Consider the following 17,599-nt stretch of genomic DNA (forward strand, 5'->3'; position numbering starts at 1 on the left):
TCTTCTGGTCTTTGCTTTATACCTAGACTTATAAACAAAAAAAAAAAAACCAACAAAAAAAGTGTAGGCATATGGAACACATACTCAATTCCCATCCTATCCTGCGAGTTCTTCAGGGGAAGGAAGTGATGATGGCCACAAGTTACAGATTAGGATGTTCTGACTGGACATCAGGACAAATGTCTCTACCAGAGCACCATAGAACAGGTTGCCCAGAGAGGGTGCCTGAAGTCTCATCACTCTGTTCTATATTCCCTTAAAAGTGACTGCTTTTGGACTGATCCTCTTGAGAAGCAAAAGGCCTTTGTGGTAGCAATATCAATACCTATATCGTTATTGTATATTCAATACATTCAATATTGTACATTCCACATTAAGTGTCCTTTCATTGATCTGGCCCTTTTTCAACAAACTCCAATACAAGCACCTCCAGTGCTTGTATTTATTATTTATGCACCATAAAGAGGTGTTTGAAACAGGAGGTGACATACCCAAAAGCATACAAAATTATTTAACTGACATAAAGCAGCAAAAAAGTTCAGGATGAAGGGTACAGGGATACCCAAATATTGAAAAAAACCCAAACCACTCCAAATGACAATGAACCTCTGTTCTACTGCATCATGCCTGGTCTCTGGGGAAGGCTACAGACAAACAAGGGATTGTGCAAGGATTGTGCAGATGATCAAACACCAGGGCACTACCACAAGGCCTGTTAAGAGAGACTGAAGCAACCAGCTCGTTTAGCCTGCAGAAGACAGCACCTGGGGAAGGCCAAAGGGCAGCACTCCAGCACCTGCAGACAGCCCCCGAGAAAATGGAGCCTCATTCCCAAAGTGCCTACACAGGAACTTACCTATACAGATTTTGCCATGAAACATGAGAGAAATATACAACAGCTGTGCTTCTCAAAGCAAACTTGTCTCCCAAAATATTTATTTTTCTTCTTTCTTTAAAGTACATAAAACTAACAGCAGTAGTTGTTTTCAAAATTATAAACATGTTGTCATCACTTGCCAGAGGACTCCAGCATATTTTAGTCTTCTGTTCCCATATAAATTCTACCTGATGAAAAGCAATTCAAGTTGTCAAATATGTCTTTATTCTCTTCCTCTGCTTCAACCTCTGCAGAAGGATCTGCAGATTTTCTGGATCTTCCGATTTTTCAGGATTAGAAGCATCCAGATTTTCTCCACAACATCAACCCGTGAGATAAGATTAAACAGTAAGAACTTTTCTTCTCTATCCTCAGCTGGCAGAAGTCCTTCAAATAGAACAAGCTGTTTAGTAAATAAATGAAGTAACAAAGCCTGACTTCCTAAGAATTTTAGATTTGTCTAGATTTTCTTCTCCCTGAAATAATGTAAGTGTGGTACTCAAAACCTTACATTCCTGTGTAATCTCTCCAGATTCTTTGGGCATATACTGAATTTCAACTGAATGTAAAAGAAACAAAAAAATCCATCGATTAGGAAAGACCTTCTAAACAGGAGCGTTGGGAGGTAAAACCAGAAATTTCTCACAACACGGGACTGGATCAGATTACAAAAATAGCTACAGGCAACAGTAGTGGACTGTTAAATATAAGTGGATATAAATAGCGAGCTTTCTCCAAATTAAGTGACTGCAAAACCAAATGACTCTGCAGAAGGCTTTCTTAACGTTCACCCAGGGGATGGCAGCTGCCCGTCTGTAACTGCGAAGGAAACAAGAATGCTCGGGGATTTTGTGATGTTTTCCGTGGTTTTCTCCCCAACGCTTTTGCCGCTGCCGTGACGTGGCGGGAGCGCCGCGCCTCTGCTGCCCCCGCGCGGTCGCCGGGCGCCTCTGCAGCGCAGCCTCGCCATCCCTGCGCACCTGCGCGGCTCCGCGCGTTTCGGCAAAAATCCTGCGGGAAGCACGTCGGCCTGCCCGGCAGGGATTAAAAATAACATTTCCCAGTGGGCTGGAGGGAGAGGGAAGAGAAGGCCTCTGTATTTTCACACCATATCAGTTCCCTGGACCAATTCACTACACAAACAAGGTTTTTAGAATGTCTGAACGCAAGCCAGAGGAGCAGAAAATGCTTAGCCAGGGGCTCAGCAGAAGCTTTCCAGTACGGCAATTCCATCTCACATTACCTACTCTATCATGTTATTTAGTCTTTACAAAGGCTGAAGCATTTAACTTCAAAAAAATTAGGAGCACAGAAACAAGCAAAAAAATTAATTTCTCACCCTCAAAAAAAAAAAAAAATGCAACTTTCACTTCAAGCGTGAGACATGATGTGCCTTAAAAAGACAAAAATCACTGCTTATAGAAACAGACAAGTATAAAACATGAAAAAAAAATGCTCACACAGGAAGAGGTAATAGGGATACCATAGCAGACAGTTCCAGGTACATTGGATAGAGTTCTCTGCTGGGAGAGATTTGACAATAAATGTCACATGGCTACCAAACACTTTCACACAAGTGTGAACAACTCTTCAGATCCAGCTGGTCCAGCACACATGCAGGACAGCTAGCTGTTGAGTAAATTGTCTTCCAGGTTTTGTCTGTCTCTTCCAGACAAACAACGGAAAAATTTAAAAATTATCATGTAGTCATCTCAGACATATTTATAAAGAGGTCCTTGAAGAACAAAACCATCACAAGATTAGTTAACACTGAATGGGGACAAGGATAAGGAAAGCTATTTATGGAGTAATTCCATTCCTGCAAAGGCACAAACAAACACACAACTGCCGAGCAAAGTACACTTATAGTAGTACAAAATTATGTCAAAATCAGCAACTAATACATAGTGGGAAAGGCGGTGTGGGTTTTTTTTAACCTGTTGACCACATGGTTGCATACTAAACAAGATCAACGTAGCCCTAAATTCCTGAAATTAAATTTAAGTCTGCAGTAAAAAATTCTTATCTTAGCTCTTTTTTGTGCTACAATTATAAAGTTTTCTAGAAATCAGTGAACTTCCCAATACCAAGTTTTTGATCTTACCCTAAAGGTTCTTCTTGCTTCTCAACTGCCATTTCCTGAAGTCAGAACTGGTCATTAGGAAGGAGTTCTGCATCTGCACCAAGACTGTATCAGAAGAGTGGCAAGTACACCACACAACAGCAGATTTCTCTAGTCCTTCATCCATCCACCCATCCTTTGACAGAGGAAGTGTAATTTGCATAGAAGAGTACAGCATAAAGAGTACTTTGCTCTAGTTTCTGAGCTATTTCTAATTCTTCTTGGGAAAAAATGGTTTTAGTAACATAAAGAAACAATATGTTCAAATGTCAAAAAACACCAGCCTAAAGTTCCTTCAGATAATGGCACAGTTTCTATTCATAAAAGCACAAACTGTTTTATAACACAATGTGCTGTAATTATAAAACCAACTTTGTGGGAAATAAAATACACAGCAAGCAGAAGTAATATATTCTTATAGAGTACTAAAGCTCTAATATTTTTCTAATGTGAATAAGGCGTGTTTTTCAATCACAGAGTAATTTGGGTTAGAAAGAACCTTACAAGGTCATCTAGTTCCACTTGTTTCACCATGGGCAGGGGACACCTTCCATTAGACCAGGTTGCTCAATGACCCATCCAGCTTAGCCTTAAACTTGCAGGGATGAGGGATCCACAACTTCTCTGGGCAACATGTTCCAGGTGTCTCACTACCCTCACAGTGAAGAATTTCTTCCTCATCCCTAATCTAAACCAGCACATAAACCTGTCTTTCAAAAGTTTAGAAATATTCAAACTATATTTGAAGTATCATTAAATATGAGGCAAAATTAGAAAATTAAATCAAAATTAACACATTTTTCCACTATAATTCAATTTGCCGTCTTCACATTGCATTAAGTCAAGCTTTTGCTTCTAATGAAGTACCTGACCCAAACACAAAAGCTCTGGACTCAAAGATATGGAAAATAATGTTAAAATGAATCATAATGAAGTATAATAAAAGCCTTTCCAATGTTCAGATAAGGCACTTTTAAACAGCGATTATAGAAGCAGTGCTAGCAGAAAAAAGCAGCATTACTAATTTCCTAGAAGCTTAATGGAGAACCGCCCATGCTCCACTTGGAACCTGATAGAATTGTCTGGAGCAAGTCTCAAAAGGCTGAAAAGTCTTTGCAAGTAAATTCACAGTAATTAGATTTCTAATTATACCCAGAGCATTAGTGATTGCCATCGTTAAAACAGCCTGAACTGTTTTGTTATTCCTCTCTTTCTGAAAGCTCAGTCTTTCATCGTTTTAAGCAGAAATTCTAGAAGTTTAGTCTGTGCCTGAACATTTTTTTTAAAAGTTTAAACAGAAGAACAGAAAGTCCTGTGCTTGCATATGGAGAGCAAAATAAACTTTTCCACTACCCAAAAAAAAAAAAAAACCCAAAAAAAACCCCACAAAAAAACCCCCACAACTGGTCTTGAGGCATCTAGGAATCATGAAGTACAGAACCTTTGATGGGGCATATCAGAGGGCTGAAAAGCCCCAAGCCAGCATCCAGTTCAGGTTGTACACTTAGTCCTTAAAGCACTTGCACAAATGCATCTGAGGCAGTTTCTTGCAGCAACTCACAGGAGCCACATCATACCCTAATTAAAGTACCTACGTCACTCCACCAGCACTTCCCATCAGACCACATTTTATCATCAATACAGTGCCCTGAAACTGCCTCTGTTTTTACAAGTATCAGCACACGACCTCTGCCCCAAGCAAGCAACTTCAGCATATTGCTGCCCTCCTGAACTATACACGTAGAACATGTAATTATAGGACAGCAAGTCTCATTTGGCCAACTGGACTGAGATGAAAAACCTTGAGACCTTTATTCTATTCATAGCTCTGCCCTTGAGCTGCTGCATGACAGAAAAATTTGACTTTCCTGTGCCTCAGCTTCCTCTGCCTGCCTGAGTCAAGTCTATTCATCACCCTTCATCCTAAGAAATATCTCTCAGTACTTTTTTTTATTAGGGTCTCTAAGCACAATTACAGCTAAGAAACAATATTTACATAGTATTTTATAGCTAGTCTGAGATTGATTACTTTGTACCAAATACAAAAAACGCAGTTGCACTTATAAATTATTAACTTTGCAACGGTAAGGGTAAGCCTTCATGTGTAGGAAGCCATCAGCTACTTATTTGTTGGGAAAATTCAGCTTTTATTGATTTCTGTGCCATCTTGTTTTCACTACTTTTAAAGCATACATGCATAGGGCTTTGAAAGAAGATACTCCTTGGAACACTTGCATTCATTGTATCTAGAAAAGATATCAAACTTTTCTATGGTTATTAACACCTTTTGTTCTGTGAGCAATTAATAGGTACACTTCCTGCACTGCTGCAGCTTGGATGATCCACACATTTAATCAGTGTCCAAACACTGAAATCCACAGGGTAACTACTGTACAAAAGGGGCATGCTGTAACAGAGACTGAGTTAAAGCAGGAGGGATCCTGGAGTGATATGAAAAAAATTAAAGACAAGAAACATGCATGTTTGTAAGCATTCAAAAATGAAAATAACTGATTTTAACGCTTTCTGATTTTCCTTTTTTTTTTTTTTTATTTGGAACTGAGCAAGAAATGCTAAATTCTGACCTTCAGAGATAAATGTATCTTGGATTGTTGAGGCATTTGGTTATGCAAAATGCAAGAACTAGTTAAGAAATATCCTGAAGTTTCTGTACTTGACTGGAATTTTGGCACTATCCTCATACACTGTTACTTCCTCGGGAAAGCAATGCATACAAGAGCAATATAATCACCTAGTGCCACGAAGGAGTAACACTTGAAATCAGCTACCTCAGGTTCAAACATCTATTCACGATATGCACACACAGTACAAATTACTTTTTGCTTGGTGCCTGGATGCACAATTACATTCCTTCTGAAGTGCAGAGGAGATACATAATTCATAGAGAGCTGTACCTCATGACCCAAGTGTACTTGTCCTTGCAAGTCATACCCAGGTTGTTTGGCTGCTTTATTGCCTCAGTTTGACACTGTGATGTAAACCCAGACTGCAATGGCAAAAAATTAGATGTTATAGTGACAGTGTTGACAGGAGATAACAAACTAGGAAAAATCTCCTCTGAAAACATCCCAAAGTGTGACAGGCATGGTCAGAATCAGTACCAAGGCCATGCTCAGATCACAGCAGCATTAGCTGTCCAACTCGAGACAAATCACAAATTACCTCCTTTGTCTCAATGTCAGTAGAACTGATGTGAAGCACAATTGAAATGGGCCCAGAAGGTGCCCAAAGCCAGCCTGGTTGTATTAAAGTCAACGGAAAAAGCGTGATCTATTCTATCAAATGAGTGGTGGTGGGGAGCTCCCATCAAGGCTGGCAACACCTTTATCACTGCAGCCAGTGCTGCAGTGGTGCAGGTCAGAGGTGAGCACTTTGTGCACCAGGGGATGCACGGTGAGGAGCAGGAGAGGCAGAGAAGCACTCACTAACACAGACGAGACAGCCCTCACAAGGAGGTATTGTTTCCAGCTGAACACATTGCTAAGGGGTTCACAGTCAGCTGAGATGAATAAATCCTTTCACCTCTGAAAGCACTCAGCTGCAGAGCAATTGCTACCAGAGGTAAAGTGCTTTCACTGCAATGTACCTTTCCAGAATATGGAAAACTGCTGACTTTGACCTCTGGAAAACTGTATCAGAGGACACAGCTTTGGCTGCTTGTAAGACACTGAGCACTGTCCCTTACAAACACTATCCCAATTCACCCATCCAAAGTCACAGGAACACACCCTTCCCGAGCATTTGTGGGGAGGCCAGGGGGAAAATGCACATGAGTTGAGCAAGTGAAGCAAGTGAAACACTAAGTCAAGTCACACTCTGTTTTAAACTGAGCAAGTTCCTCAATTGTGCCCATCAGCTAATGACACAAATGGAGAGAGGGAGAAATAAAAAGGGACTCAAACAGCATCAAGACAGTCACTGTCAAGAGAAGCAAGAGCAACTTACTATTTCAAAATGCAAAACCAAGGCCCAGCTGTGTGCAGGGAGATGGAGTAGTATTCTTGCACCTTATTTTTAAACCTTGCTGAAAGTCAGCATTTGCCCAGAACTAAAACAGTAACCCAAAAAAGCCAAAATGAAGATAGAACAAAGATGAGTACAAGTAGTGTTAAAACCACCTGTCGATTCAGAACATGTTTAGGGTGCTCTGCCCTTAATGCCCTTCACTAAATCTGCTCCTTGTATGTTCCTAAAGCTGGAAGAGTGTTCAGGGAGTTTCCTCCTCTGGAGAAATCCCAAGGACAAGGCACATTATACTTGCTCCCTCTCTAAACAGCTCTGTCATGCATCATTTCCCGTTGCCCCTGAAGAGTTTTGTCCTGCACTCTTAACATTACAGCAGCACTCGAAATTCCTGGAGAGACAGCAAGGTCATAAAGTAATGCTGGATATTTCACTAAATAGGCAGCAACAGATCAGAAGAAGATGAGGCACTTTCATTCCCCCATGCTCCTTGTCTGTCCTGTGATGTGCTGCCTTCCAGAAGACAGAGAGGCACTTGTAAATTTTTTAAATTTTATTTTTAACTCTCATAAGTTCTGATTCATATTCACTGAGCAGACTGTCTCTTCTGTCCTGGTGGCACACAGGCAGCTGCCTCAGGTGAGCTGGGCAGGCAGTTCTGTGCAGTTACATCCAACAGCCAGAGCAAGAGCAATCAGGAACACACACATCTGCTTCCAGCCAAGAGAAAAATAGCTGGCACAGTTACAGCTGTGAAAGATATTACCACAACTGAGTGTCCTGCAGTTGCTGGAGTTTAACCATACTCTTTATTCTGGCAGGCTAATAGCGAGCACAGAGTAACTTGAGCAGTGACAATTTCTGGGCACCAAATCTATTTTTCCTATGTTCTGCACAGATAAGAGAATTATCCACCATAGTTAGTACACTACAGCTTTAAGTTTCAAGCTGAACACAAGTGGAAGATTTCAGCCCAATAAGAGAAATCTTAGAAAAGTTAAGCTACTTTACCAGACAACACTTGTTTTAACTTCTATTTTTATGTCTTTGTTTCTAATATTCACGGCTGCCTCAATAACATTACTTGCTATTTTTAGCATTTCAAAAAAGCATCACTGTGATCCTCAAATCCCTAAAGCATTTGAAAACTAGCAGAGAGATCCTTAAAACTGTAGCTGGATCCACATTATGAGAACTTTCTAAACATTTGTTCTGAATTTTGGCGCAGAAAGTACAGCACTAACACACACTACAGCTGAGTAGATGTAACAAACTTTGAAGTTACTAATAACTCAAACATTAAAGATTTCACAATAAACCATCTCAGTGCTGTACCCAGTCTCTTCCTGCAAAGCAAAGCAAAAAAAAACCCCAACAAAATAAACAAAAAAAACCAACCCAAAAAAAACCCACCCTGTTTCACGAGGCTTAAAGTACTGCATTATACTGTCCAAACCAGTTTGTTTTTTTTTTTTTAAAGTAATGCCCACATGGTTAGTCTCTCAGGCTGTCCAGCCTTGGGAAACAGAGGCAACAGCAATAAAGTCTACCTTCAAGAATATACACACATATCCCTAAAGCTAAAGCCGTAGAAAGAGACCAATTAAAATGGTTACCATCACCATTTGCTTGCTACCCCCACAACAGAAGCATGTCTTGTAAAAAAATATGCTACCTCAGCCACCTAACCATCAATTCAGCCATCCCAGCTCAAACCACTTTCATCAGATTTATGCTCCCAGTGCCAAGCTGAGCTGGCCTGGAGTTGTTATTTTTCATAGGAGCACTCCTGCATTCCCATCTTCTGGCAAAGGCAAGTAGGACAGACACAGCAGAACACAAAACCATTACGTGACTCTCTCCACAAAGAGGACAAGTTTGCCTCCATGGCCTAGTTGCTCACACACCGACTAAATGTCTTTTCATTGGTTCCTCATTAAACAAAGAACAGAAGGAAGTCAGATGTTAGTGTGCATAAGATCCACTCCCTTGACACAGAACAAATGACACCCTCAGTAACCCAAGACACGACAGTCGTACCCACCCCAGATACCACCAAACATCCGTGAGGCTTTAGCCACCTGAGAAAGGGCATGCATGTTCCAAACCCTTGTAAAAAGATCCATTTCTTCAATATCTTTTTAGACTCTAATACAAGAATTGACAAAAGTACCATTTCACTTTGGAAGAGATAAACCAGTATTCATATTAATGATATAGGTTTGATTGCTTTTGATTAATTTAGCCTTTTTTGCTGCATGACTGGTTTCCATGGAAATGCAAGCATAGTAAAAACCTGCAACCAGAAGTGAGTCAGTTTTGCCTGTTTATGTCTCCTCAGTTCCCTTGGAAACAGACATTAAAAAAAAAAGAGTGCAAAGGATAAGGGTCCTGAAATACCTTCAGAAAATCTCTTCCCAAAGCTTTATCTCTTTGGCTGCCTTTCCAGAATTAGAGTTGAAAATAACACAGAGCAACAGATGACAGAATAGTGAGTTGATTTTTTTTAAGGAGACATCAACAGAACATACCTGGAGAGGTTTCAAAAACCACATTCAAACTGACAAGCTCAAATTGTATTAACATGGGTTTTGGCAAAAGCCTCTCAAGCAGAGTATATATTTCTTTAAATTAGTTCAATGCTAATGTAGAGACAAATACAATAGAGAACAAGAAAATAGCATCACACTGTCCTTGTCTCAAGTATATTTCAATACTTTGAGAGAGAGGGAAAAAGAAAAAGCTGCCTCGAGGGAATGAGTCCAATATTTCCATAACCAGGATGCTTTCTAATGGAATCATTCCTTCCTTAGAACACATTCATTCTGAAGTTGCAAAATCAGCTATACACATACATAAGTAACAAACTTAAGTAACAAACATCAGCATTAAATTTGTCATGTATAAATATGCTTTCCTCCAAGCTGATAAAACAAACCTAGGAGGGCCTATCGGCAAGACTGCATCTCCCACCATAATTATTAAAGACAACAGTGCACTCTCCCACGAGCTGGATGTTCACAGTGCTACAGATAACACCTTCCTTCCTCCTCAGAGCCAATTGCATCAGGAAAGGGGAAGAAATGGACAGGAAGTTATTAGGAAAGAGGCTGCAGCACGTCTCAGACCTTCAAAGCCTGCTACTATCAGTACCATTACTATGCAAGAATTCCCTGAGAACCAAGTGTCCAGAAACACAAGAACCAGCAGTATAATTATTCACTCCTCTAAGTTCCTTCTAGAATGTTCAAGACAGCTCAACCTGATTACAAACCATTTATTTCCTTCTTTGTCTCCCACATCACATTATCAGTTCTACGTGCTCAGCACACCTCCATGCAACTCAACACTTCACCAGAGGGCTGTGGATTCCATCGTTACTGCCTGTCTGGGAAGAACATGCAGGGACAGTGCACATGTCTTACCACTGCTGTCAGAGACTGAAGCTGCATTACAAACACCAGGAAAGAGAAAAAGGAAATCTTACCTCTGTCCTAAGCCCTGCTCATATACTCCCAACAATCACCAGAACTCAAGGGCCCTCCTGCATTCAGTGTTACACCCCTCATTTTTGTACTTTGCTGCTGCTCTGAGAATTAACAATATACTGCCACCGGCATGAAACATGGCTTGGGAAAGAGTAGCCACTCATGATTCTCACTGAAAGGATGAGAGAGGGGTAGCAATCATTGGAGGTTTGTCTTGAATGGAAGAAGCAGCTGAACTTAATTCAATGTTAATTAGTTCACATTAGCAGAATTCAATCTATTCTTGTCACAGGAAAGATAAGCCTTAGAGAATTATTTCCTATTCTCCTTTGTCTTTTGGCAAGGTGTAGAGTTGCACAGGAAGGGGAATAATCTCACAGTACTCACTAAGGCATCACTCAAGGAGGACAGATTTAACATTAAGTGGAGAACATTTAACGTTATGGGAACATTAGGAGAAACATTGATATGTATCTTTCAGTCTATTTCAAAGTTTAGCCTCCTTTCTGGTAGAGGTCAGATGTACATATAAACAAATTACTTTAGCTATTCATTTATTGTAGCAGCTAAATACTCAAACATCCAAGTATCAGGGAGACAAGATTCTTTATACAGTTACTATTCAAATTCATCCATGACAATGATATCCACAGACATCTTCTAAAACATTAAATGAACAAACCACACAAGCAGCAATTAAGCAGATCAAGTGTCACCATGCTCTATAACAAATTTGTTTGTTTCCATGATTAAACACAGGTGTCAAGTTTACTAAAACCAGTCCTGAAGAGCTTGCAAGGGTGTCATGTGTAACTATCAGCTTAGTTTCATGCCTCCTCTAGCACAAAGAACAGAACAAAGACGAATGTCACTGCGGAAGCTAGGGAGTCACTATTAAACACATGAAAGACACCGGTCACGAGAAAATAATTTAATAAGAAGATAACTCACACAAAATCAGTAATCCTTGATTCTTAAGGACCCCAAAATTAACACACCTGACTTAGTTTTGCCTTTGCGAACACCAGCATTATCGTATCAATCTTAAGGAAATTTACAAGGTCACGATCCTACATTGTAATTCAGGAAATAAAACCACAACGGTTATCACACACCACCTGTCTCACGCACTTAACTAGGCGAGGCTCCCCTTCAGCAGATACAAAGTATAATTGCCCCGTTATATAACGTATCATATTACACATTCTCAAGAAAGCCTAATCATAGTTAAACAAGTCAATTAAAATCTGCATTTGTTAACTTCCAAATGCTGATTTATAGAAGCTTAACATTGACACTTCATATCGAGTTTCCCAAGATGGACTTTTACATTTGTACTTTAAACTTGCATAAGTTCCTCTAGTGTTAAATTACATGATAAATAAAATGGGGTTTGATACATACAAAACTCTGAAGACCAACTGAAAACCATCTTTACCATTTCAAAAGTAACACTCACCCCTTTACATTAGACTGCCGCTTACACTTACATTTCGAGGAACTTCACCCAGTATTTAAGACACAACCTACAAAAGTGGCTAGAAGGAACAACAGTACAGCCTAAATGAATTGTGACAACTGATAAAGATCAGTAAGCTTAATCTTCAAGCTAACATCATCACTTTGTACATGTTGAAGAAGCTTAATGCAAGCACTGCAGCTTCCAAGAATAAATGACCAACACATTTTATATAAAAAATCAGAAAAAGGGAGACACACACCAAACCAAAGATCTGTTATGTTACCTCATGGTGCTCCTGTCTGAAAATCCTGGGTACCCAAAAGCAGCCAATGCACTCATCAGAAATCACTCTAACTAGGCTGCAACTTAGAGTCATCTTTCCAGGTAAAAGTGTTCCATTTATAGAAATCCACAGCATTTGCACACAGATTTGCAACACTGCATTGCAACCCAAAGTTACCACAAAACTCCCCAGGGACTGACATGGTGTAAAATAACAAATGGCACACAAAGCTGAAGGCACCAGGATTGGAGGAAGATTGGAGGAAGATTGAAGACAGTTAAAACCCTCCCCAGCACCTTGGTGTATGACCCATAAACACATAGCTATTTCTTCACATGTAAGATCACATACAAGTTGTGGCATGAAGGGTTTTTTTGCAGGCCTTTGGAAGTCCAACATGATTTCCTGGTGGTGTGAAGGAAGTAAAGGGTGTCAGGTGATATAATTTCATAACAGATCATCATGAGGTAGCAGATATGGCAAAACTATTCTTTTAACTATAATACTTATTTTCTTTCAGGAAGGATTTTCTACACCTTGGCAACAAAAGTGCTACTTTTCAATAACCAAGACTTTTAACTCTCTCTCTGAAACACAAACATGAAGGAAAAAAAATCCCTGCTCTGAAAGACACTATGCATATCCTTTTACAAATTCAGTCTTACAATACCTTTTCTAGTCCAAGGCACCTTAGCAGTTCTCCTGTCAAAATCAGTGCATCAGCACAAGTGTCATGTCCAAGTCATCATCTGCCATCATGCAAAACTTCTTAAGAGCACGTAACAACAGACTTGGAGCATGCAGAGGTAGAAAAATGCTAAGTTTAAGAAGCATTGCAGAAGAAACCTCTATCAGCATGCACAGAAACACAATACAGCAAAGAAGGAATTTGACCAGCGGCTTCTTGTCAGTTCTGGATCAGTGTTTCTCAGCTGCTGATCCAGGGAGCAACACTCAGCTCTGAGACATCCGAAATAGCCTGTGGAACAGCTGCAAGGAAGGCTAGCTTGTGTTTTGGGCACGAGGGGAGAGGAGGGAATTGTTCTCTTGTTTTTATATTTTCAACTAATAGTTTTTGCATGCAGGCAAAAAAGCAATCAACACAAACAAAAATAAGTGCAGCAACTGAGCAATCAAACCTCAGCCTAATTTCTGCCTCATTGCAACTGTAACCTCCTATGGCCTTACTGCACAGTACAATCCTCAGATTGTATTCAATGAGGTCAGATGTCTCTTCGGACTTAAAAAGGTTGAGAGACATCCTTTAGATGACAGATAGTTGGCAGATAACAACATGGAAGATAAATGGAAGATGAGGATTACTGAAGGACAAAGTAGGATGATGAGATAACCAGCATATATGATTATTAAAAGAAATCAAAATTCACCAGAGGAAAAAAAAAAACAAACTTGTCTTAGATATTTTAAAATGTACAGAAGACTTAAGGAACAAGAGCGTCAATATACAAACTCTTTATTTCGACAATTAGGAATCATAAACTAATACAAAATATTCCAAGAACTGAGATTTATAAAGCATGAGTCTTCTCTTGTACCCAGTAATAAAAGTAAAGCCATAAAGAGCATTAGGTAGTCACAAATTCGACCCCTTAAGCATACTAAAAGCTCCAGCATTTGAGTGGGCTTAGTCACATCCCTCTAATACTACTAAATCAGAGTCACCTCACCACTATTGCAACTATGTAACAGACATTTTAGGGAGCCCAGAAACAGTTGCACCGTGCTGCTACTTACTTGAATCTTCCCATCTGAGAAGGTGCAACTTCCACGCAGAATAGTACAGAAATCCCAGTACCAGAAAGAGGCAGAGGGCTAGCAGCAGGTTACGCATAAACACCAAGACTCCCATCTTCACATTAAATCTGCTCTTCTACATGACCTGAGAAAGAAAAACAGGTTGAGGTTGGAGCCACCTTCTCCAGCGGGCATCCTCTCCAAAACACGCAATCCCATACCCACCATAAGGCACAGATCCCAAACCTTTCTCTCCACAAGGTAAAACACACCCGTTAGCCCACAGCACGCCAGTGAAACAAGAACTCCCACCCCAGACAGCTGCCTGTTCTGGCCGTCACAAGGGTCAATGCCGCTCCCGAGAGGCGGGGAGTCACCGCCACGCTGTGACAGGGCATCAGCCCCGCTCCTGCCCACTTCAGATCACCGAGTCCAGCACGGCCCTGGCCGCCCAGGCCTGGCGAGCATCGTGTCCTGCCGACACGCCACAGAGCAAACCCGCAGCGCAGTGGTGTCCGGCGGACGGCGGGGCCCGCGGGAGCGGCCGGAGCAGCGCCGGTCCGGCTGCAGCGCCGCGGAGTCCCGGCAGCTCCGCGCTGCCCTAGAGGCGGTACCGGCGCCCGGGGAGACGGGCTCGCCGGGCCCGGGCAGGACGGCAGCTCTCCGCCGGCTGACAGCTGCCAGCGGCCGGCTGGAGCCCGGGTTTGAACGGGCAGCGACGTCGCCACCGCCGGGCTGCCCCCGCCTCGCCGAGCTCCGCTACCGGCTACGCCGCGCCGCACCCCGCCGGGCCCCGCTCGCCGCGCCGGCCGCCGTGACCGGCCCTGCCCGCTACCTCCCCGCCCCTCCTCACCCGGCCGCCGCCGGCCCCGGGCGCTCGGCCGCCGGCTGCGCCCCCCGGGCGCGGGGCTGCGGGCGCCGCCATGCCGGGCGCGCCCAGCGGGACCCGCCGCCGGGGGGCGCCGCGGCCGCCAATGGCGCGCCGGAGCGGGGCGGGGCCAGCCCGCATAGCGGCCGCCGCCGGCCAATGGAACGGCGCGGGGGGCCGCGCCCCGGCCAATCGCGGGAGGTGTCCGCAGCCAATGGCGCGCGGGCGGGGGGTCCCCGGCGGAGGGGCGCTGCGGCAGGGCGGCGGTGCGCGTGCGCAGAGCTCCCCCCGCGGCCCCAGAATCGGCGCGCGGTGCTGGCGCGGCGGGAGGCAGCCCGACTCGGCCCTTCTGCCCTCACGGCCGCTGCCGGGCATCGCTCCTCCACCAGATCTCGGCGCCGCTCCCCGGTCACGCCGTGGCACCTCCAGCACACTGCGGGGTCTCCAGGCATGGCACTGGATGGCCCCTGCAACCGCTGCACCCGCTGTCAGACTCCGCATTGTCACCGCACAGCGCTGCACCTTCCCCCGGCTGAGGCACCTCAGCTCCTGCCCGGCCGCTCGCTCCTGCCGTGACAGGACATCGCCCGCCCACCGGGCACTGCGTTGAATGCGCTGCGTCTCCCTTCAGGTGCGAGCACTGTTCCGATGGCCCCTCAGCTCTGCCCCGCTCTGCATAGCCAAGCACGACACGGGGAAACGCAACCCTGTGGTGCTTCCGTCACTGCCCCACACAGCGCCTATCCTTGCGGCACAGTCCAGCCACTGACTTCACACCAACCTCCGGCTTCTGCACACCCGAGTCATGTCCACACCCTGCACGGCTCTGCGCCACCTCCCCGGTGTGGCACAGCCTCCGCCACCGGCTCACACCAGGCTGCACGGACCCCGCCAGCTGCCCTTCCACAGCACAGCTCACGCCGTGCAGGCAGGGCAGCTTCCATGCGATTCCCGGGATGTTACTGTTTCCACCTTCTCGCTGCAAAGCTGCCCTGTGAGCTCTGCAGCACTGGGGCCAGCCTGCACTGCACTCTTCCCACAGCATTGCCCTCGTTGTTGCTGGCCCCACAGCGTTCTAATGCTCCTTAGGCAAACTCAAGTATAAGGCCTCTCAGGGATGGAATGATAAAGGGAAATTATTAGTAATGAAGGGGAAAGTTATCTGAAAGAAACTGTAAGAAATAAACATGCATCTTCAGTGACCTGCCCAGTGACCCTCCATGAGTCACTGATAACAGAAGGAAAACAAAAGGTGATTTTTAAGGGAATCTAAGTAGGATCATGTCCTGCATGGTGGCATCTACCTCACGTCCTGAGGTGAGCCCAGGTGCCAACATTGAATGGTTGACACTACCTAAAGCAGAATAGAGCTGGCTGAACACTGCCCGAGCCTGTTCCCTGGCAGCTGACAAAAGACAGAGTTCCTGCAGGTCACAGGGAGAGCTGGTGGGGCTCATACAGCTCCACTTTCACAGCCAGAAACCCCACTTTGTGTTCTCCACAAATGAAGTCAGTGCAAGCTGGCTGCAAGTGTGACACCCACACAGCCAGGCTTCCACAGCTGCCATGCTCCTCTACAGAGACGCAAGGGAGACACGTCACACTGATAAACCATTAGGTTTTGGATACCAACGACTTCTAGATGTTGCAACATCTTCTAGATACAGCACAGAAGACCAACAGACTCATGCAAGCACCCAGGTATCACTGGCAATATCCCCTTGAGGAGGGATGTGGAAAGGGGACACAACCACATCCATGCATCCGTGTCCATCTGCCCCACAGCTGCTGCCCCACCAACCCCCAGCACACAGGGCTGACCTGCTCAGGATGCTCATTGCTCTCACCCATCTGAGGCAGCTCCCTTCCCTCCAGCTTCATGGTGAGCTCACAGCCAGTGCTGGCCTGGGCAGTCTCCTCCAATGGCCAGGGCTCTGCTGCCAGGCTCATTTCTTCCAGCAACCCCACCAACTCCTGTGCCACATCATGTCTGGCTGGAGCCCAGTTTTACTTTATAAACACTTGCTTTATGCCTGCTCCTCTCTTTCCCTCTTCATCCCTACATCCACGTAAGCTGGATCTCTTCTCCCTGCCTCAAACGCCCTTGTCCCCGTGACACAGAGCTGCTGCATTGCCTGCTGCCACTGCGCCACATCTGCTCCAGCTGTCCCCATGCCTCACCTAAACTCCCTCGACTGTACTGCGTTTGAACCCCACGGTGTGCAGGTACACCAGGTGATCTGATTTCAGTGATGAGATAAGCAGGGACCTACAGCACAAAGCCAGATAGTGACAAAGCTGGAGCTTGCTCCTGAGCCCGCGTTTGTCACTCGGGAAACTCTACCCTCGTTATCAGGTGTCAGCATGCTGGAAAGAGCCCAGGATGAAGTCACCCTTCTTGCCAGCCTGGAAAAAAATCAGAAGGTGAGTGCTGTGTAGCTTGGAAAATCAGGTACCAGTGCCTGGCAGCTGTCTGATGGCCATGAGATGAATTAAGGCAATGATTAGTGGAGTGATTTGGTTCAAGTAGCAGGACTTTAGTCTGAACATGTTCCTACTTAGCTTACACATTTCATCCGCAGGCAGATGTCAAGCTGGATGTTGCTAGGAGATAGACAGCAGGGGAATAATTAAGTCTGATTAAATCCTATCATATTGCTGTGCTGCTTTCCAGAATGCTCTGGAGTTTTTCAAAGCCAAACTGACGAAATGATTGGGCAAAAGGTGCAGCCCATCCTGCTCAATAGAACCCACAAGCAG

General features: G+C 44.2%; 1 protein-coding gene across 9 annotated transcripts in view; it reads right to left on the minus strand.

Annotated features, from left to right (window-relative positions):
* ST3GAL3 (ST3 beta-galactoside alpha-2,3-sialyltransferase 3) overlaps window positions 1–17,599 on the minus strand; it is a 174,181-nt gene that overhangs the window by 154,266 nt on the left and 2,316 nt on the right. For 6 of the 9 annotated variants that reach the window (XM_085067802.1, XM_085067799.1, XM_085067803.1 and 3 more), the window contains exons 1-2: window positions 14,197–14,332; window positions 13,972–14,116 (exon numbers count right to left, since the gene is read on the minus strand). In XM_085067802.1, coding sequence (XP_084923928.1) covers window positions 13,972–14,086 — 115 coding nt within the window. In that variant the 5' untranslated portion in view covers window positions 14,087–14,116; window positions 14,197–14,332. Of the gene's footprint in view, window positions 1–13,971; window positions 14,117–14,196; window positions 14,333–14,824; window positions 14,935–17,599 lie in introns of those variants that run through there. The other 3 variants (XM_085067797.1, XM_085067798.1, XM_085067804.1) reach the window with 3 other exon arrangements.

This window comes from Lichenostomus cassidix, chromosome 8, assembly GCF_008360975.1.
Source record: "Lichenostomus cassidix isolate B80296 chromosome 8, HeHo_3.0, whole genome shotgun sequence".
In the NCBI taxonomy this organism is placed as follows: Eukaryota; Metazoa; Chordata; class Aves; order Passeriformes; family Meliphagidae; genus Lichenostomus; species Lichenostomus cassidix.